This window comes from Anolis carolinensis, unplaced genomic scaffold (assembly GCF_035594765.1).
Source record: "Anolis carolinensis isolate JA03-04 unplaced genomic scaffold, rAnoCar3.1.pri scaffold_9, whole genome shotgun sequence".
Classification (NCBI taxonomy): domain Eukaryota; kingdom Metazoa; phylum Chordata; class Lepidosauria; order Squamata; family Dactyloidae; genus Anolis; species Anolis carolinensis.
In genome coordinates this window covers 30,066,302-30,088,724 of record NW_026943820.1, presented here as the reverse complement: position 1 = coordinate 30,088,724, position 22,423 = coordinate 30,066,302, and the positions used below count along the sequence as shown (strand labels likewise).

The 22,423-nt window shown below is 41.6% G+C and overlaps 1 protein-coding gene and 1 non-coding gene across 3 annotated transcripts; one reads left to right on the top strand and one right to left on the bottom strand.

Annotated features, from left to right (window-relative positions):
* Nucleotides 1–1,094: 1,094 nt before the first annotated feature.
* On the top strand, nucleotides 1,095–22,244 carry cx3cl1 (C-X3-C motif chemokine ligand 1). Of its 2 annotated transcripts, none has more exons than XM_062961905.1 (3): nucleotides 1,095–1,427; nucleotides 19,322–19,448; nucleotides 20,504–22,244. In XM_062961905.1, exons 1-3 carry the CDS (start codon nucleotides 1,355–1,357, stop codon nucleotides 21,462–21,464), a joined length of 1,161 nt encoding a protein of 386 aa, XP_062817975.1. In that variant the 5' UTR covers nucleotides 1,095–1,354; the 3' UTR covers nucleotides 21,465–22,244. The 2 variants fall into 2 exon arrangements, with proteins under 2 accessions (XP_062817975.1, XP_062817976.1); XM_062961906.1 differs by lacking the exon at nucleotides 1,095–1,427 and adding an exon at nucleotides 6,665–9,814.
* On the bottom strand, nucleotides 1,121–1,203 carry trnal-cag (transfer RNA leucine (anticodon CAG)). The gene has a single exon. It is a non-coding gene; the product is annotated as a tRNA-Leu (tRNA).
* Nucleotides 22,245–22,423: the final 179 nt, after the last annotated feature.

Below are 22,423 nucleotides of genomic sequence, written 5' to 3'. Positions count from 1 at the left end.
GAGGTTTTGCTGAATTGCTAAATATAAGGCCTCCCCCGAAAATAAGACCTAGCATCGTTTGTGTTTGGAAGCATGCCCAACGAACAGAATACTAGAGCATGCAGGTTTGGTAAATGTACGTACCATAGATTGATGTACATGGAAATAATGGCAGTAACAAGAAATTCTTGAGAGGATTCACAGTTTGTCTGATTATGCTGGTTGTGATGACAACTACTGTACATACAGTATATAATGTTCATTTTTTTGTTCAACAATAAATGTGAATTCTTCTTCATGGAAAAAAAAGACATCCCCTGAAAATAAGACCTAGAGCATCTTTGGGAGCAAAAATTAATATAAGACACTGTCTTATTTTCGGGGAAACACGGTAGCTGCTCTGAGTCTCCTTTGGGAGAGATAAAGTGGGGTATAAACATAATAATAATTATAATTATAATAATTATAATATTAATAATAGGTACATAGCTGTTCTGAGTCTCTTTCAGGAGATATAAAGCGGGGTATAAAAATAATACTAATAATAATTGCATTTTGTGGCTCTGGGGGTGGGTGGGTTACAGAATAATTAAAACACCCCAACATTGTAAAAATTCCATAAATACACACACTACAATGTATTTCTCTAAAACACGTATCAAAATACAGAGAACAGAGCTATCCTTAAGGCAGATGAGATGCAATGCATAGCTTAATAGGAGCCTGGTCATCAGTCTCATTCATCTGCAGTGCATGCAGGTAAGTAAAGGTTACCTTATCTTTATCTCATGACTGCAGGGACAGTTCTATATAAATTAATATATTTTTGCTGAATATACTGCACAAAGGTGCTGTAATGTAGACAGTCATTTTGGTGTCATTCTTTTTTTAATGGGGGGGGGGGGTCACTTGTTCGGGAATGCAAAACAATGCAACCAAGCTAACTCCAAATTATTATTGTTATTATTGTTATTGTTATTATTATTCTAACTCCAAATGATAAAATGCCTCATGCCAGCTTTCTGCTGTTGAGGTTTCTGCCAGCCATAGACCTTGTGTCCAGCATTTCAGAGAGAAGCAGAAAAATTGATGATATTTAGAAATACAAATAAAAGGTGTGGAACCAAAAGGAGAACCTTGTTGTCAGAAGTGGGATTCGAACCCACGCCTCCAGGGGAGACTGCGACCTGAACGCAGCGCCTTAGACCGCTCGGCCATCCTGACAGGTTGATTGGCTGGCTCCCGACTCAGGCAGAAGAGCGTTCGAAAGCGCCACTGCGCAGGCGCAATCGGGTTCCAGGCAGTCCTGTTTTTGCAGGCGGGCGTCGGCCACTTGGTCTGCTCTGGGTCTTAGTGCCCTTATATTCCAGATGCAATGCAGCATAGTGTGTGTGTATGTTCCCAACGTGTTTGTCAACCTACAAATGATGACGCCATGCATTTCACAGGTAAATAACCTTCAGATGTGGATTAAAACAGTCCCTTCCTCTGAAACATACATTTGGATCTACACTGCCATATATAATGCAGTTTCAAACTGCATTATAATGCAGTGCAGATCCAGCCACAGGGGGAAAGTGAGCAAATCCAGCATTTTTTTTCACTAGTCAATATAATTTGTTAAATAATTAGGACAAATGAAACATAAAATGGAGAATTTATGTGTTGTGGTATAATAATACAGTATAATAATAATAATAATAATAATAATAATAATAATAATAATAATAATAATAATAATTTTTATGTCCCACCTCCATCTCTCCAAAGGGACTCAGGGCGGCTCACATGGGGACAAGCCCGATCCAATAAATAAAGATTAAAACATAGATTAAAACTTATCTCAATAAAATCATGGGCCACCCAGTCCATCCCCATTCTGCCAAGAAGCATGAAAATCACATTCAAAGCACCCCGACAGATGGCCATCCAGCCTCTGCTTCAAAACCTCCAAAGAAGGAGCCTCCAGCTCACTCCGAGGCAGAGAGTTCCACTGCTGAACATCCCTCACAGTCAGGAAGTTCTTCCTCATGTTCAGCTGGAATGTCCTTTCTTTCAAATTTTTTAATTGTGCATGTTTTTGTCTATTGCTGTGTTTTATACTGCTACTGTTTTTATTCGGGCTTGGCCCCATGTAAGCCGCCCTGAGTCCCCTTTGGGGAGATAGAGGCGGGGTATAAAAATAAAGTTATTATTATTATTACTATTATTATATTTCCTGTTGCTGGAAGCCAATTATGGGAGTTATAGTTCACCTGCATCCAGAAAAACTGTGACCCCCACCGACAATGGGACTAGCAATTGTATGGATATTATTATTGTTGTATTAACTCTTGTGTTATTACCTTTATTGTGTTTTCACTTGTGTATATTGTTACTTCTGTGAACTATGTTGACTGGGCTTTGCCCCATGTGAGCCGCCCCGAGTCCCCATGGGGAGATGGTGGCGGGGCATAAATAAAGTTATTATTATTATTATATTGTATGACACAGCAAACAAGATAGATATGCTGGATTTCGTATCACAAAATCACAAGTCGAACACTTCCCAAGTGTCTAGGACTGTGTGATGTTTATTATTATTATTATTATTATTATTATTATTATTATTATTATTATTATTTTATGACACAGCAAACAAGATAGATATGCTGGATTTCATATTACAGAATCACAAGTCAAACACTTCCCAAGTGTCTAGGACTGTGTGATGTAGTTTCGGATATTATTATTATTATTATTATTATTATTATTATTATTATTATTATTATTTTATGACACAGCAAACAAGATAGATATGCTGGATTTCGTATCACAAAACCACAAGTCGAACACTTCCCAAGTGTTTAGGACTGTGTGATGTATTTTCGGATGATGCGTGCGTATCCCAGTTGGGTGGCCTTTTGCAGTTGACAGATTGTAATTTTGTTATTATTATTATTATTATTATTATTATTATTATTATTATTATTATTATTATTGTGTTGTCAATAATAGACCCCTTCTTCACTGCTTTGAACGGAATTATATGACAGTTCAGTGGATCATGACATATGATCCATTTCAAAGCGGATAATCTGGGTTACGTGGCAGTGCAGATGCAGGAACAGTTGCAAAGGTCAAGCCTGGCCTCTCCTTGGCCAGAACAGGGAACTAACTGCCAGGCTATTCTTCTCGGGAGGACCTTCCCTGGAACACGCTATTCTCGTCTTTGCTTTAGAAATACTTTAACTTCACTTTCAGTTCGGTGAATTTCTTTCTGTGCCCAGGAACCGATGCCAAAGTCTGCCAATAAATGTCCAGTGTGGTCACGGCCTGGCCGGGGTTTTTCCCCACCAAACGTCTCCTTGATTGTGAGTCGGGTGGAAAAGAAACTCCAGGGTCGAAAGGCAAAAAGGTGGTTGGATTTGAACCACCACAAACACCCCAGTTCCTGCTTTTCCAGCCTGGGGGAAAATACCATTCACTTCCCGTGGAACTGGGTTTCTGTGGAATGCACCAGGAAGAAATTAAAATGAAATTTGGCTTTCTTTGTGGCTTTGCTCCAAGCAGAACAGATTTCCTCCTCCGTCGTCAAAGTCTCGCTCTCTGTATTTTTGAGAAAGAGGAATTTCAGGGGGATATCCCCCACTGTCCTCAGTCTCCTCCCCCTTCTTGCAATAAATGGTTTCTGCACGCCCTCAGAGGCACTCTTGGCCGTAGCCTTACTTCTGAAAGCTGTCGTTTCAGTTCCACTTTTATGGCTGTGTTCACTTTAAGATGTTTTAAATAATTGTTTTCGCTATGTTTAATCTTGTAAATTGCACTGTATTGTGTTTTAATTGTACATCAAACTGATGTTTTTAGGGCTTGGTCCCCATGTGAGACGGCCCGAGTCCCTTTGGGGAGATGGAGGCGGGTTATAAGAAATATATAATAATAATAATAATAATAATAATAATAATAATAATAATAATAATAGACACAAAGACATAGTATGACACAGCAAATGAGATATATATGCTGGATTTTGTATCACAGAATCACAAGTCGAACACTTATTATTATTATTATTATTATTATTATTATTATTATTACAGTAGAGTCTTACTTATCCAACATAAACGAGCCGGCAGAATGTTGGATAAGTGAATATGTTGAATAATAAGGAGGGATAAAGGAAAAGCCTATTAAACATCAAATTAGGTTATGATTTTACAAATTAAGCACCAAAACATCATGTTGTACAACAAATTTGGCAGAAAAAGTAGTTCAATACGCAGTAATGCTATGAAGTAATTACTGTATTTACGAATTGAGCACCAAAATATCACGATGTATTGAAAACATTGACTACAAAAATGCGTTGGATAATCCAGAACATTGGATAAGCGAATGTTGGATAAGCGAATTTTGGATAAGTGAGACTCTACTGTATGTGTGTGTGTGTGTGTATATATATATATATATCTAAGTGGTACTTTATCTAAGTGAGACTCTACTGTACAACATAACATTACTGCATATTGAACTACTTTATCTGTCAAATTTGTTGTATAACATGATGTTTTGGTGCTTAATTTGTAAAATCCTAACCTAATTTGATGTTTAATAGGCTTTTCCTTAATCCCTCCTTATTATCCAAGATATTCGCTTATCCAAGCTTCTGCCAGCCTGTTTAGCTTGGATAAGTGAGACTCTACTGTACATACAATATGTTATATTACGACTATATTGCAATATTATTAGCAATATTGTATGTAATATAAATATACAATTTTAATAGTGAATTATAATTCTTATTACATTGTATTACATCATAATATTATTATGATGCGGGGTTATTTCTTGAAATAAATAATGACCCCCTTTCCCTCCTTGATCCCATATTAGTTGCACATAAGCCACCGTTCATGCGGGACGGGGCCCTTCTCGACCCCCACAACCCACACTCGATGCGCAGAAGGCCTTGCTTCCTCCTTCCATCATCTGGAAAAGAGAAATAACTAAACTTCTTCTAAAAGCGGGTTCTGAGTATACGACGTGTTCTCTGAATCACAAAGGCTTCTGGAAGGATCTTTTTCTAATTCCATGAGAATAGGATCCAAGTAGAATCTCAGTGGGCATCCCTACCATCGAAGGCGGCTGAACACTACTCGCGCTGCCAGGGCTCATGGCCATAGAGTTAGAGTTTTACCCAATGTTCGCCTTCTCTTCCAAAGGGGTTTGCTCCGCACCGACTGCAATTCCCATTATTCCATCGCATTGGGCCTTGGCAGCTGAAAGCAGCATCAAATTATTTATTTGTTTTATTATTATTTCCATCATTTCTATCCCGCCCTTCTCACCCAAAGGGACTCAGGGCGGCTTACAATTACAGTAGAGTCTCACTTATCCAACACTCGCTTATCCAACATTCTGGATTATCCAACACATTTTTGTAGTCAATGTTTTCAATATATCATTATATTCTGGTGCTAAATTTGTAAATACAGTAATCACTACATAGCATTACTGCGTATTGAACTACTTTTTCTGTCAAATTTGTTTTATAACATGATGTTCTGGTGCTTAATTTGTAAAATCATAACCTAATTTGATATTTAATAGGCTTTTTCTTAATCTCTCCTTATTATCCAACATATTCGCTTATCCAACGTTCTGTTGGGCCGTTTATGTTGGATAAGTGAGACTCTACTGTATATTCATTATTAGCTTGGGTATCCAGCGGTGCCCGGGTTATTTGGGAAAGGCATTGTTTGTTTTGGGGTGTGAGGTCATATCTGTTGGTAAGGTGTAGCTCTATTTCTTAGAAGAAGAAAAACCACTCTTTCCTGTTGTTTTTTAATGAATGCTCCCATTAGAAAATACATAAGGACGTGGGTGAACTGCAATTCCCAAAATCGTGGGCCAATCACCACAAACCACACCAGTATTCAGAGCTGGCCATGTTGGGTCTGTGTGCCAAGTTTGGTCCAGATCCGTGGTCACTTGGGTTCAGTGCTCCCTGGATAAGGGTGAACTACAACTCCCAGATCCAAGGGCAATCACTCCTAAACCCCGCCCGCATGCACAGTTGGCCATGTTTGTGTGCCAAGTTTAGTCCAGATCCGTCATTGGCTGGGTGCAATTCCTCTGTTTGCTGTGCACCATAGGAAAGGGTTATGGGAGAGGCAGTGGGCGGGGCCATGCAAATTCCACACCAATGGAGAGAGAAAGGAACTCTGGGATGGGGTGCTCACTATAACCTGCAATGTCACTGGAAGGAGAGCTTTGGTGGCTCCTCAGGAATGTGGGTTATGTGGAGATGTACTGCTCGAGGCCATCCGCATTTCAGAATTAGAGCACTTTGACACCACTTTAGGTTGTCCCTAGAGCTGGAGGAGATGGAGGTTGCTAACGAGAGCACATTAGTCAAATCTGTAAACAATGAAGTCCATGTAAGTTAAACTCACGAACCTGGATGGCCGACGATGCAATCCGCTGAGCTCTCTGGAGGAAAATACGGGGCTTAATTACAATTAACAAGGTAACAAATAACAAAGCAATAGAGTAACAGGGCACTTTCTTGCTCAAATAGGATGAAAGCTAAGGACACATTTCACTCAAGCTGGGATCGTGTTTGCAAGAGACTTGTTCTTTGCCCGCGAGGATTAACTGAGAAGCGACAACATTGTGCAAAGATTCATTATCAGCCGTTCCAAAATCCTCCTCCGTGCGGGACAGGGTGCAAAACCATGCGATTGCCTCCTAATCCTGGAGTAGTTGCAACTCCCAGCATCCCCAGCCTGCAGGAAACCCCTAAGGGATTCCAACTGCTTCCTTGGAGAGTGCTTTGAAGTTCAGACTAAATCCCGGAACAGGTTCCCTGACCCACCCACACGGGAGCCGTTTCCTTCCAAGGGGAATCTTGAGCTTCTTCTTTGCTGAGCTTATCGGCTCAAACTCCTGATCTTGGCTTAACGTCCAAACTCCGGAGTGTTTATCTTTACGGGCAGATAAAGCCACACCGGGAGCTATTGATTCGGCTCAGGAAGCAAAAACAAGTTTCCACAAGAGAAAGAATGAGGCCGAGCACATGCTACCTGGAAAAAAACAAGGTCCCCCTTTTAAAAAAATTATTTATTTACTTACAGTATTAATATTCCACCCTTCTTTCTCACCCCAAAGGAGACTCAGGGCAGATCACAATGCACATACACATGGCAAACATTCAATGTCATTAGACAAACGACATATATAGACAGACACAGAGGCAATTTAACATGTTCCCAGCTTCCGGCTTCATGAGGGTATGCTCAATTCCGGCCACAGGGGGAGCTGCCGCTTCATCGTCCACTTATGACACCAAGTCCTTGATGTAGTATTTCCTCATTCTTCTGCACACTGCTGGAAGTTTTTATGGTGTCATAAATTAGTTAAATTAGCCTCCCTGCATAAAGCAGTACATAAATTTCCTACTTGACGGATTCAGCTGTCATTTGAGCTGCTTAGCTCAACAGCAAGCTAGGCTATTAATGTTCGGGAGCTTATTCTGACCCGGGCTGGCTTCGATATCATGACTTCTTGGTCAGTAGTGATTTATTGCAGTGGGCTACTAACAAACTGCGCCACAACCTGACCTGACCTTGCAAGCAAACCCGTCCAATGTGGGCTAGGCAAGGCTACTGTTAGACGGATCTGTAATTGGTTAATCGACTGAACCCAAAGGATGGATCCTCCTCTTCACCTTGGAAAGAAGTGACTCGTTGCGTGCCATAAAGAGGGTTCGGATCTCAGTAAGGTGGCCTTTTGGCCTATTACTGTGTCCAGTTCTGGGCATCACAGTTCAAAAGAGGTATTGACTCCAAGCTGGAAGGTGTCCAGAGGAAGAGGGCCACTAAAATGGTCAAAGGTCTGGAAACCATGAAGAATCCCTCTGAGGAGCGTCTTAAAGAGCTTGGCATGTTCGGCCTGCAGAAGAGAAGGTTGAGAGGAGACATGAGAAGAGCCATGGATAAGGATGTGAAAGGGTGTCAGAAGGAAGAGGGGGGGATTGTTTCAATGGACTCAATGGAGCCATGGGTTCAAACGACAGGGAAGGAGATCCCACCTGAACATGAGGAAGAACTTCCTGACCGTAAGAGCGGTTCAGCAGTGGAATAGGAAGCCAGTGGAGGCTCCATCTTTGGAGGCCATATGGCCATGTGTTTGCTTTGATTCTGCTTTTCCTACAAGATCTGGAGACCACAAATAATCCCTCTGAGGAGCATCTTAAAGAGCTGGGTCTGTTTAGTCTTCAGAAGAGAAGGCTGAGACATGAGAGCCATGTAGAAAGATGTGAGAGGATGCCATAAGGAAGAAGGAACATGTCTTGTTTTCTGCTGCCCTTGAAACCAGGACTCAATGGAGCCATGGGTTCAAATGACGGGAAAGGAGATCCCACCTGAATATGAGGAAGAGTTTCCTGACTGTACGAGCTGTTCAACAGTGGAACTCTCTGCCTCGTAGTGTGGCAGAAGCTCCTTCCTTGGAAGCTTTAAACAGAGGAAGCTTCCTTGGAAGCTTTAAACAGAGTTCTTCTGTTGGGGGTGTTTTGATTGTGCTTTTCCTGCATGGCAGAAGGGGTTGGACTAGATGGCCCTTGGCCCTTGTTTGCCGTGATGTTTTCTTCTTTGCAGGTCTCGGCAGTCGCCCGTGTTCTTTGTCCCAGAGTTCAGATTGAGAAAGTGGGAGAAGAAGCAAGTCTAGACAGACACAACTACCAGGAAGTGCACCGTGAATTTCACATTGAGTCATAATTCCCATTATCAAGGGAGGGTTGGGCCTCCTTCCTTCAAACTTGTCTTAAAGAATAGATTCTGGGGAAGTCTCAAGCCCCACACCAACACTTGGACATACTTTGTGTCACAAAAAAAAAAAAACAATGTTTCTGGAGAAGAACAACTACAGTGGAGTCTCACTTATCCAAGCTAAACGGGCCAGCAGAAGCTTGGATAAGCGAATATGTTGGATAATAAGGAGGGATTAAGGAAAAGCCTATTAAACATCAAATTAGGTTATGATTTTACAAATTAAGCACCAAAACATCCTGTTATATAACAAATTGGACAGAAAAGGTAGTTCAATACGCAGTAATGTTATGATGTAATTACTGTATTTATGAATTTAGCACCAAAATATCATGATATATTGAAAACATTGACTACAAAAATGGCTTGGATAATCCAGAGGCTTGGATTAGTGAGACTCTCTATATATATACCGCAAGTCCACAGCAAACAAGATCCTTCTGCTGGCTGTTGTATTGGATCCCACGTCGGACCCTTCCCAAGTGTCTAGGACTGTGTGAGTCTCGGTGAAGAATGTGTGCAGATCCGAGTAGGGTGGCCTTTTGCAACTGACAGGTGGTGGTGATGATGATGATGATGATGATGATGATGGCACAAACCAAACTCTGGATGTATCCTTTTTTATCATCATGACTTGTTGGGGAAGCCAGGATGACAAAAGCAAGCCCTAGGTGATGGAAAGTGTGGCTGCAAAAGGCCACAACTGTGTTGAGTAATATCTGGTGAGTCAGAGGAGCCAACTCTCCCAAGAGAAAGGAAAACCTTTGCGGCGACCAGGCGAGACCCGTGGAGTGCCTGCCTGCCTGCCTGCCAGGAGGAGGACATCCTGGAAAAGAGAGGCGGGTCCGGGGAGGGTCCTGGGGTGGAGGAGACGCGGGGAAGGAAGGAAGAAGAGAAGAAAGAAGGAAGGAAGGGAAGGAGGCGAGGGAGACCCCGGCGGAGGAGGGTCAGCAGCGCCATGCGGGGCCGGGCGGCGCTCCTGGTCGTGGCGCTCACCTGGCTCTGGCCCATCCACGCCGTCGCAGGTGAGAGAGACCTGGCTTGAGAGGGAGACACGTGTACGGCAACCCCCGCGCCACCTCTGAACGCGCGTTTCGCCTTTCCCCCCCGCTTCTGGCATGGACTTGGGAACTTCGTTTCACTTCTCCATGCCATTTCCTCATGGGTTCTCTCATCAAAGCCTGGGGAAAGTTTATCAAACTGCCCAAAGTTTTGTTTTTGCGGGAGGGAGGGAGGGAGGGAAGGAGGGTGCAAAGGGAGGGAGGGAGACCATCCTGTAACATTTTACAATGAATATTGAAAACCACCTCTGGGGGTTCCCAAACAGAAAGGCATGGCCATCTGTCAGGAGGGCTTTGGTTGTGTTTTTTTACTTCTGCATGGCACTATGGGGTGGACTGGATGGCTTTTGAGGGTCTCTTCCGACCCTGTGGCCCCTTCCACACTGCCATTGATTCCAGATTATGAAAGCAGAGCATCCACATTGTCTGCTCTGAACTGGATTATATTATTATTATTATTATTATTATTATTATTATTATTAGTATTAGTATAATATTAGTATATTATTAGTATATTATCAAAGCAGATCATCCACATTGTCTGCTCTGAACTAGATTATATTATTATTATTATTATTATTATTATTATTATTATTATTAGTAGTAGTAGTAGTAGTATAATATTAGTATATTATCAAAGCAGATCATCCACATTGTCTGTTCTGAACTGGATTATATTATTATTACTATTATTATTATTAGTAGTAGTACTCCTAGTAGTATATTTATTATTAGTTCGAGTCACAATTTCGGTTGAGCAGCAGGATATAAATTAAATCAACATGTGAGGTTGCGTCTCACTGATCTGAAAGACTCGGAGACAGAAGTGATTGGCGTCTAAGATTTCCCCTGATTTGGAAACACCTGTATTTGCATATACAGTAAATAACACTATGTCAGACGATTTTTGTTCCTGGGTTAGCAATGAAATTTTCTAAGTGGGTGTCTCATAAAAACATGGGGAAAGTTGATTAAACTGCCCAAACTTTGTTTCTCCTGCTATAGCACATGTTGCTCTAGTTTATTAATGAGTCTTAATAGCCCCAAGGTCATTTGAGGCAGTATTTTTCATAATTAGTGTATGAAGCAAAGTTTGGTGGCACTGAGTCCTTCTGTAGCTCTATCACAGGCACATCTCGATGTTTTTGGAGTATTTTGGACTCCAAATTTGCCTAACTTATTTTTTAAATTATTTTTTAAAAATAAAAACTCTATTTTTAATTTTTAAAATGGGCTTCCAGTTCTTGTTTCTGCTTTCAAATCGCTTCAAACAATTGGAGAAAACCCCTTAATTAACAAATTAATTAAACAAAGGATTCCCCCCAGGCAGGAAGCATCCAGGCTTTGAAGCTGCAAGGCTATTCAGTGCTAATCGGGGTGGCTAACTGCAGCATTCACTCTTGCCTCCAACAGACAAGAGTTCTTTCTTTCTCCCACACTGGACATTATTCCACAGGTATAATATATATATATATATATATATATATATATACCCCACTTGCATAGTTTTCCAACAGACCTCCCAACCTCTGAGGATGCCTGCCATAGATGTGGGTGAAACGTCAGGAGAGAATGCTTCTGGAACATAGCCAGACAGCCTGGAAAACTCACAGCAACTCAGTGCATGAATGGGAAGGCAAGCAGGCCCCAATGGATTCTCCTTTGGCTGGCAAACGAAAGGAATTGGCTCAGCGCTGGGCCAGTTCCATGCGCTCCGTGCAGCCATGCGTGCCTTCTTCTCTGTCTCTTTATCCTTCTCTCCATCCTTTCTTCCTCCTTCTCTTCCAAGATCGTTTCAAGAAGTCGGGCAGGAAATCCATGGGCCTCCTCATGTTGGGGAAAAGAAGATCACAAGGCCTTTTTCTTCGGCACAGATACAACTTCCAAGATTAGTTGCATATGTGCCGAAGAAAAAGGCCTTGTTATCTTCCAAGATTAGTTTCGATCCCTGGGATATATTTACTTTTGGGAATATGGGAATGTGTTGCCTTCACAGATCCCTACAAACTGGAAAGACCTGCTTCGTCTCGCACCGTCCTTTGAAAATGTAGGATCTCCCTGGCATCTTATTTTATTCTGCAGAATTAGTGCAGTTTAGCTGTCGTCGCTTAATGCTATGGAATCCTACGCATTGCAGTTTGGCGAGGCACCGGCATTCATGGGCAGAGAGGAGGCCCAAGGCCTTGCAAAACTACAGCTCCCAGGAGGCCCACAGTGGTGCAATGGGTTCAACCCTTGTGCCGGCTGGACTGCTGACTTGAAGGTTGGGTTGTTGACCTGAAGGTTGCCGGTTCGAATAATAATAAATAATAAAACTTTATTTATACCCCGCCACCATCTCCCCGTGGGGACTCGAGGTGGCTTACATGGGGCAGAGGCCCAAACAGCATAAGGACAAAATATAAACAGCATAGTACAAATCACAATATAAAAAAGATAAAACAGTAATATAATATATCAATTAAAACAACAATACAGGATAAAAAAATTACATTTAAAACACATAAATGGTAAGACCGTGATAAATACAGGATAGATTATTAAAAACCCTCTGGGGCTGATTAATTAATGACTGTATCTCCAAAGGCCTGCTGAATCCAACCCGGGGAGGGAGAGCATGGATGAGCTCCCTCTGTCAGCTCCAGCTCCTAGCAGGCATCCAAAAGACACTTGGCAGATTGTCGTTTGATCTTTTGCACTTTTATGTCAATGTCCTAAAGTTGTAAATCAGTAGGCCACACACATAGCAGAAGGAGTTGGGGTGACTTTTGCATGTTCTTGGCGTGTGGATAAGTTTAATTGCTGTGAGCAAATTCAACCTGAAAAGAGAAATGATACGATTGGAGTTGTAATGGAAATCCCGTACATTGCTGACATGTAATGGATCTCAGGACAAAAACTCGACCTGCTACAGAAAAGCTAAAAGCAGATTTGAAATCAGCATCAAAACATCTATCTGGTCCACCTAAGTTTGAAAAGTGTCATCCCCAAAAGACGGCTCTTCCCCAAAACGCGGGCTCTTGGCTTCCCATGGTCTTCCTTCCTTGCGTGCGCAATCCAGCCGTGACGCTCTGCAGAGACCTCAGCACTGGTGTCCCTGTCGATAAAGGACAATAAGGGACCTTCCTATCTGGCCTGAGGATCAGCCTTGAGGGCCGTTGTGCAAAAGGTGAGAGGCTATTGCATGGTCGGATCCCCTTTGAACCAGATCCCGGGAGTTTCGGAGGCCCGGATTCTTTTGCTTCTGCTGCAAATTCTTTTGCTTTGGTTGCCAATTCATGTCCTGTACCTGGAGCGACCCTTGGCCCACCTTCCTTCTGGAGAGCCTTGTCTGGTGGCATCAAGGCCGGGCACGGCTCGTGCTCACCTCTATCTTCCCTTGAGCCAGCTCCCAACTACGTCCAAGTGGGGAGAAGAAGGTCTTTCTCTCGAGAGCCCGGTCCCTGCAGACAAACAAAGCTGCCTTGCCCAACAGATACCAGCTGCAATCTTTTTCTTTCGTGTCCCAATCTCCAGGGAGCTGCTATTGTGTTTCAAGGCTTTCTTGGTCGCACTTCTCCTTTGGCTTTGTAGGCACACCCCTTCAGAAGACCGCCTGGCACAAAACCAGCCCAAGGATGCATCTACACTGGAGAATTAATGCAGTTTGATACCCCTTTAAGGTATCCTGGGAGTTGGGGCAGAGAAGGTTCAAGACCTTGTCAAACTACAACTCCAAGGACCCCATAGCACTGACCCTTGGCAGTTAAAGTGATGCCAAACTGCATTCATTTTACTCATTAGTTTCGTCAACCTGCAGGTGAGTTGGACTAGTACAACCCCCAACTCACTCTTTTGGAGAGACAATTGAAGTTGTTGTTGTTGTTGTTGTTGTCCAGAAGGAAGGTGGGCCAAGGGTCCTTCCAGGTACAGGACATGAATTGGCAACCAAAGCGAAAGAATTTGTAACAGAAGCAAAAGAATCGGGGCCTCCGAAACTCCCAGGATCTGGTTCAAAGGGGATCCGACCATGCAATAGCCTCTCACCTTTTGCACAACGGCCCTCAAGGCTGATCCTCAGGCCAGATAGGAAGGTCCCTTATTGTCCTTTATCGACAGGGACACCAGTGCTGAGGTCTCTGCAGAGCGTCACGGCTGGATTGCGCACGCAAGGAAGGAAGACCATGGGAAGCCAAGAGCCCGCGTTTTGGGGAAGATCCGTCTTTTGGGGATGACGTTCGAAAACATGCCAATGTGAGTAGATCAATAGGTACCACTCCGGCAGGAAGGTAACGGCGCTCCATGCAGTCATGCCATTGGCCACATGACCTTGGAGGTGTCTATGGACAACGCCGGCTCTTTGGCTTAGAAATGGGGATGAGCCCCAACCCCCAGAGTCGGACACGACTGGACTTAATGTCGGGGGAAACCTTGACCTTTACCTATCAAACCCTTTCTCCCCAAAACAGGAAGTAAAATGGGCTGGAAAGCAAGTCAGAACATTTCAAAAGTGAACGTTGTTTCTGCTATTTTTTTATTTTTCTGTCACTGTTGGATGGAAATATTGGCTCTGGCCTCCAATGCCGTTTATTCCACCCACGATTAAAGGTATAGATATCTTGCTCTTTATTCTTGGTGGGAGTCGCAGCCCTTTCCTTTGGGTTTCTGGCTTGTATGGAAACCGCTGCCTTTTCCCAACATCTGCGGTGGTTTAATGGGCCGCAGATGCTCGGCGTAAATGCAAAAGGCATTGCTCACCAGGGAAACTGGAGGGGGGCTTGCGAAATGACAGCCTTCGATGGCAAAGTCATCTTCACATGACCGTTGGCTTACAAACCCAATGCCAGAACATCAGGCGCATTGGTTATGCAGTGCACACCATATGGGACACCTTCCGTATATTCTTCCTGATTGCGGAAATCTGAATCCAGCAAAAATCCAGCAAAATACATTGACAGAGGTGGTGCCGTATTATAGTCCTCTGACCTGCGGAAGGCGCTAAAGAGGGTGGTCTTGGAGACCCCGCACCTTGCCTTCCGTGAGTGGGAGCTTGTTTATCTTCAAGGAAAGGACTTTCTTTTTATTCCACTTCCTTGTTTGATTCAGCGTCATTCACACTCATTCACCAGAGCCATAAACCGGGCTCTCCCTCGGCATTTACACAAGGGTGCGAAGCATTGCAAGGGCGCAAGAGTGACCTCAAGACCATGGGAGTGCCGGTCCAATGCCATGGAGGTGTTATTGCCCCAGCCCTATTCTCCGTCTTCATCGCTAGGATACTATTGATGGGAAGCTTCCTATTGGTGTGGAAATCATCCATCGGACCGATGGCAAGCTATTTAACCTCAGCAGACTGAAAGCCAAAACCATGGTCACGACAACATCGGTGATAGAAATCCCATACGCTGATGATAACGTAGTCTGGGCACATTCAGAAGAAGACCTACAACATCTGTTATAGAACTCCAATATGCCGATGATAACATAGTCTTTGCACATTCAGAAGAAGACCTACAACATCTGTTATAGAACTCCAATATGCTGATGATAACGTAGTCTGTGCACATTCAGAAGAAGACCTACAACATCTGGGATAGAACTCCAATATGCCGATGATAACATAGTCTTTGCACATTCAGAAGAAGACCTACAACATCTGTTATAGAACTCCAATATGCTGATGATAACGTAGTCTGTGCACATTCAGAAGAAGACCTACAACATCTGGGATAGAACTCCAATATGCCGATGATAACATAGTCTTTGCACATTCAGAAGAAGACCTACAACATCTGTTATAGAACTCCAATATGCTGATGATAACGTAGTCTGTGCACATTCAGAAGAAGACCTACAACACCTGGGATAGAACTCCAATATGCCGATGATAACATAGTCTTTGCACATTCAGAAGAAGACCTACAACATCTGTTATAGAACTCCAATATGCTGATGATAACGTAGTCTGTGCACATTCAGAAGAAGACCTACAACTTCTGTTATAGAACTCCAATATGCCGATGATAACATAGTCTTTGCACATTCAGAAGAAGACCTACAACATCTGTTATAGAACTCCAATATGCCGATGATAACATAGTCTGTGCGCATTCAGAAGAAGACCTACAACTTCTGTTATAGAACTCCAATATGCTGATGATAACGTAGTCTGTGCACATTCAGAAGAAGACCTACAACTTCTGTTATAGAACTCCAATATGCCGATGATAACATAGTCTTTGCACATTCAGAAGAAGACCTACAACATCTGTTATAGAACTCCAATATGCTGATGATAACGTAGTCTGTGCACATTCAGAAGAAGACCTACAACATCTGGGATAGAACTCCAATATGCCGATGATAACATAGTCTTTGCACATTCAGAAGAAGACCTACAACATCTGTTATAGAACTCCAATATGCTGATGATAACGTAGTCTGTGCACATTCAGAAGAAGACCTACAACATCTGTTATAGAACTCCAATATGCCGATGATAACATAGTCTGTGCACATTCAGAAGAAGACCTACAACTTCTGTTATAGAACTCCAATATGCCGATGATAACGTAGTCTGTGCACATTCAGAAGAAGACCTACAACTTCTGTTATAGAACTCCAATATGCCGATGATAACATAGTCTTTGCACATTCAGAAGAAGACCTACAACATCTGTTATAGAACTCCAATATGCCGATGATAACGTAGTCTGTGCACATTCAGAAGAAGACCTACAACATCTGTTATAGAACTCCAATATGCTGATGATAACGTAGTCTGGGCACATTCAGAAGAAGACCTACAACATCTGGGATAGAACTCCAATATGTTGATGATAATGTAGTCTGTGCGCATTCAGAAGACCTACAACATCTGTTATAGAACTCCTATAGGCTGATGATAATGTAGTCTGTGTACATTCTGATCTACAACATCTGTGATAGAACTCCAATATGCCAATGATAACGTAGTCCCGCCATCATCTATTTCCCCATGTGAGTCGGACTCGGAGTCCTTTCGGGGAAATAGATGGTGGCGGGATACAAAAATAAAGTTATAATAATTATTATTATTCTTGTTGTTGTTTAGTTGTGTTTATTACCAAACCAATCATAGAAAATGATTAGTCAAATCTGTTTGCTAGTAAGTTAGTGTTACACATACAAGATGTGATAAATATCATTATCATTCTCTCCCCCTTTTTTTCACTGCACTGCTTTTCTATTAACAAATATATCTTATCATTATAGTTTATGATTATTTATTCATTTTTCCTCCCCGGGGTGGGACTCAAGCAGCAATGTTGTCTTCTTGCCGCAAACATCCTAGAACAATGGTCTTCTAAAGGGAAAGCGGCGTCTACAAAACAGGGCAGGGCTGCTGTTCCTTCCCGAGACAAGAAATAACAGGAAAATGCAAACCGAGTCGTGTTCTTGCCATCAGATGTTCGCAGTAGGAAATTCCCCCAAAGTTGAATGTCATCCCTGATAAGAGATCACGCACCTCCAAATATCCCCAGAGACCCCATAAACGGTTAATGTGTCCTGTCAACACCAAATGCGAAAGATGGAAATGTGGCTTCCTTGCACGAGTTTCCTATTTCTACTCCCTTGAGATGAAAGGCGCGTCTGCACTGAGGAATCATATTGGGATCCTGGCAGTTGAAGTCTGATAGAGAATGTGGCAGACCTTGCAAAACTACAACTCCCAGGATCCCATAACATTGAGCCATGGCAATGAAAGTGGTATCAAACTGAATTACAATTACAGTAGAGTCTCACTAATCCAAGCCTCGCTTATCCAAGCCTCTGGATAATCCAAGCCATTTTTGTAGTCAATGTTTCCAATATATCGTGATATTTTGGTGCTAAATTCGTAAATACAGTAATTACAACATAACATTACTGCGTATTAAACTACTTTTTCTGTCAAATTTGTTGTATAACATGAAGTTTTGGTGCTTAATTTGTAAAAATCATAACCTAATTTGATGTTTAATAGGCTTTTCCTTGATCAGTCCTTATAATCCAAGATATTCGCTTATCCAAGCTTCTGCCGGCCCGTTTAGCTTGGATTAGTGAGACTCTACAGTATTATTATTATTACTATTACTAAATTATTATCAAATCATTATCAAATCATTATTATTACTATTATTAAGTTACTACTATTATTAAATTATCATTATTAAACTATTATTATTAAATAATAATAATAATAATAATGAATTACTAATACCATATGAAAGTGGTATCAATTTGAATTACAATTATTATTATTATCACTGTATTACTAAATTATTATCAAATCATTATTACTATTAAGTTACTATTATTAAATTATAATTATTATTTTTATTTATTTATTTCGTGTCAAAAGCATTGCATTATAATTATTAAACTATTATTATTATTAAATTATTATTAAATAATAATAATGAATTACTAATACCATATGAAAGTGGTATCAAACTGAATTACAATTATTATTATTACTGTATTACTAAATTATTATCAAATCATTATCAAATCATTATTACTATTATTATGTTACAACTATTATTAAATTATCATTATTAAACTATTATTAAATAATAATAATAATAATAATGAATTACTAATATTAAAGTATTGTTATTAAATTATTACATTATTGTATTGAATTATTATTACTACAATTATTAAATACTGCTATTATTTTATTATTATTGTTTTACTGAATTACTATTATCAATTATTAAATTATTACATTATTTTTATGACTACTGTTATTAAATATGAATATTATTAAACTATTATATTATTGAATTACTATTATTAAATTATTGTTATTGAATTGCTATTGTTATATTTAATGATTATTACTAAATTGTTATTATTATTATTATTAAATACTACTATTATTAAACTACTTTTATTTTATCAATATTTGTATGTATGCTTTTATCCTTTACAATTTTATCTTGTAAATCGCCTAGAGCATCTTGGATAGAAGGCAACTAATAAGTAATTTGATGATGATGATGATGATTTTATTATTATTATGTTATTGAATTATTATTATTATTATTATTATTATTATTACATTATTATTATTACATTATTACATTATTATTATTATTATTATTATTATTATTATTATTATTATTATTACCGGCCTGCCCTTCTTTGCGGCTCATAGATGCTTCCCTAGATCGTTGGACAGGAACTGACTGGGCTGTGGTCCCAAACTCTGGATCCCGAAGGCATTTAGGATCCTGTCTGATCTTGGAAGCTAAGCTGGGTCAGGTCTGGTTGCCACTTGGATGGGAGAAAAGCCACGAAATAATAGGTGCCGCTGGCTCTATTTCCCAGGAAGCAAGCGGGAAAGCTTGGGATGAAACGACAGCAAGAAAAATTTAGGACAAGGTTGTCTTCCCTTGGAGTGGACGTGAAGGCACACAACCACGGCAACAACGGGCATCTAATGTGTGTTTTTCCCTCCGGTAGGAGAACCTGAAGCGGGAAAACACTGTCAGCGAGAATGCCCCGCTAATCCGCCTGTCACCAGAGAATTCCCTGAGCATTTGCTGGAAAGCTATGAGAAGGTCCCGTGCCGAGGGAAGACCTCTGTCATGTAAGTAGTACATGCTTGCATGCTGGTATCATTTACATTGCATGCTTGATGCTTTTATGACAAGCCGCTTTGCATCTCCTGCGGGAGAAATAGAGTGTGGTTTATTCGATGGTGGTACTTCCTCATTCCTTTACGCACGCTGCTGGCAATTTTATGGTGTTGTAAATTAGTTAAATAAGCCTCCCCGCATAAAGCGGTACTTAAATTTCTTACTTGACAGATACAACTGTCTTTCGGGCTGCATAGGTCAACAGCGAGCTAGGCTATTAATGGTCAGGGGCTTAATCTGACCCGGGATTCGATTTCTTGACCTCTTAGTCAGTAGTGATTTATTGCAGCTGGCTATTAACCTTTAGGGCTGGTGTCTCCCAGTGTGGTAATACGTATTCTAATAGATGTGACCCTACTACCCTGTTTCCCCGAAAATAAGACAGTGTCTTACATTAATTTTTGCTCCCAAAGATGTGTTAGCTCTTATTTTCAGGGGATGTCTTATTTTTCCACAAAAGAATTCACTTTTATGGTTGAATTTTTTTTAATGAAAATTTATTATCTACTGTACAGTAGTTGCCATCACAAACCAGCGTAACCAAACTGTGAATCCTTTCAAGAATTTCTATATTATATTTTATTGTTAGAATGTTTTTAAATTACTGGTTTAGATTTCTGTTCGTATGTAAATTTATGTTGTTGTTGGGCTTGTCCCTGTGTAAGCTGCCCTGAGTCCCTTCTTGGAGATGGAGGTGGGATACAAGAATAAAGTTGTTGTTGTTGTTATTATTATTATTATTATTATTATTATTATTATTATTATTATTTCTTGTTACTACCTTTCTTTCCATGTACAACAATCTATGGTATGTACATTTACCATGCTTCCAAACAAAAACTTTTCTAGGTCTTACTTTCGGGGGAGGCTTTATATTTAGCAATTCAGCAAAACCTCTACTAGGTCTTATTTTCCAGGGATGTCTTATTTTCAGGGAAACAGGGTAGGTCGTGCCCTCCACAATCCGCATCCTTCCTTATGGGGATTCTTTTCTTTCTTTCTCCAGATTTACTACTAAGAGGAATAAATCCTTCTGCGCCGATCCAGAGAAGGAATGGGTCCAAAGCCGTATGAAGACCCTGGATGCCAAACGTGCTCTTCCGCCCCAGCAAAGTGGTTCGTTGGACAAGCTCTCCCAAGACATCAAGTCGACTCCAGATGTGGGTCATGCCCACACCATTCAAACGTCAACAGGATGGCCTTTGAGGACAACAAGCGGCACCTTGGTTGGTCCATCTCCAGAACCTGCTGCCCAAAACAGAGACATTCCCACACTTGAACCAGATGCAGATGGGACTGTGGCATCTCCAACTACAACTTTGAGACTTGGAGAAGACCTCACTAACAATGGAGAAGATCCAAAGCATGACTCTGGTGCTCTAGGAGCTATTAGCAGTAGACCCAATCTTCTAAATCCCATGAGGTCTTCTATGTCACCCACCTTCCATCTGGTTGGGAAAGCCAGTGTGCCTCCTACTCCGTCAACAACATTCCCAACGTCTCCCAGACTATCAGCTTCGGTTCTGAGCCCAATCAACGGACTTCAGGACAGTGTTGAGCTGCAAGGAGAAGATGTCACCGACTCCAGCATTGATGGAGGCGAGATCAGAGACATTAAAGATGCGACAAGAGACTCATCTGCTGCTTTTGTAGGGACATTGAGAACCTCCTTGTCAACAGAAGCTATCAAAGATGTTTCTCCTGAACCACCAAGGCCTCGCCAGAGGAGCCAAGTGGAGGCAACCACGTCCAGACCAGAGGGGACGTCCACCTTGATGTCTGAATACCGGACTCACATCCTCTCCTTGACGGCCGTTGGTGTTCTCTTGGTTGTCTCCATTTTGGCCGGGTGGGTCTGGTTGAAAAGACACATCCCGACCACCGCTTCGCCCAAGGAACAAGTGCTAGGCCTGTTGTACGACTCATCCAGATCTCAAGAAGATGCCTACGCCATGCAGACTCTATGAACTTCTCTGGGGATGTCTCCTTCCAACAAACCGGGATGAGCTGAAGGACATACATTGGGTCAATGACATTCCCACCTGAATGGTTGGCACAACAGATGGACAGCGAGAATGACCATGTCATGAGAAGCCATGAGGTCATGGACTTCAAAGTGGGAGGTGGTCTTTCATGTGGAGAAAAGAGAGGTTAACTTTGTCTTAGCGTGTTTATGTTTGCGTGTATATGTGTGAGAGAGAGATCATTCCAATCAGAATTAGAGGAGTCCAAATGATCAGGAATTGGATCAATCCAGCTTCTGAGAACGGCCAAGAATTTTCCTCCTCCATCCCAGCAGAGATGGACCATGTGTTGTCAAAGGTTTTCATGGCCGGAATCACAGGGTTGTTGTGTGTTTTCCGGGCTGTATGGTTATGTTGCAGAGGCAGCATTCTCTCCTGACGTTTCGCCCACATCTATGGCGGGCATCCTCACAGCCTCAGGGCCTTTCCTTTTCCCACTCAGCCGCTTAAGCGGGAAAAGGAAGGGCCCTGAGGCTGTGAGGATGCCCGCCATAGATGTGGGCGAAATGTCAGGAGAGAATGCTGCTTCTGCAACATGGCCATACCAGGAAGAAAGCCTTGCAGTGTTACGTCTCAGTGATGCACCTTTTGTATGTATTTTACGCACTTTCGTTGCCTTACCCCTTGCGGTTTTTCTCGATGTGTTCTTAATTCCGTCTTGCCTTTGTTGTTGATTTCTATTTTTATTAAAAAAAGAAGAGAGAGAAATAAATCAATTCTTAACTTGTGTCATGTCATCTTTTGCAAAAGCAAACCAGAATTAGAGTCTAATAGAATGGGTCTTGCTTCCGGACCGTTGCTGGAACCCATCTCTCCTTTAGTTCTTCATCATCATCATCATCATCATCATCATCATCATCCCTGGTCTTTCCGACACAAGTTTCACTTCTCGAAAGGAGGCC

What these genes read in the sequence shown, in the direction of transcription:
- cx3cl1 (XM_062961905.1), top strand. Translation starts at nt 1,355, where the DNA reads ATGCAGCATAGTGTGTGTGTATGTTCCCAACGTGTTTGTCAACCTACA. An exon ending in TGACGCCATGCATTTCACAG is followed by an intron (nt 1,428 to 19,321) that starts GTAAATAACCTT and finishes TCCCTCCGGTAG; the next exon opens with GAGAACCTGAAGCGGGAAAA. An exon ending in CGAGGGAAGACCTCTGTCAT is followed by an intron (nt 19,449 to 20,503) that starts GTAAGTAGTACA and finishes TTCTTTCTCCAG; the next exon opens with ATTTACTACTAAGAGGAATA.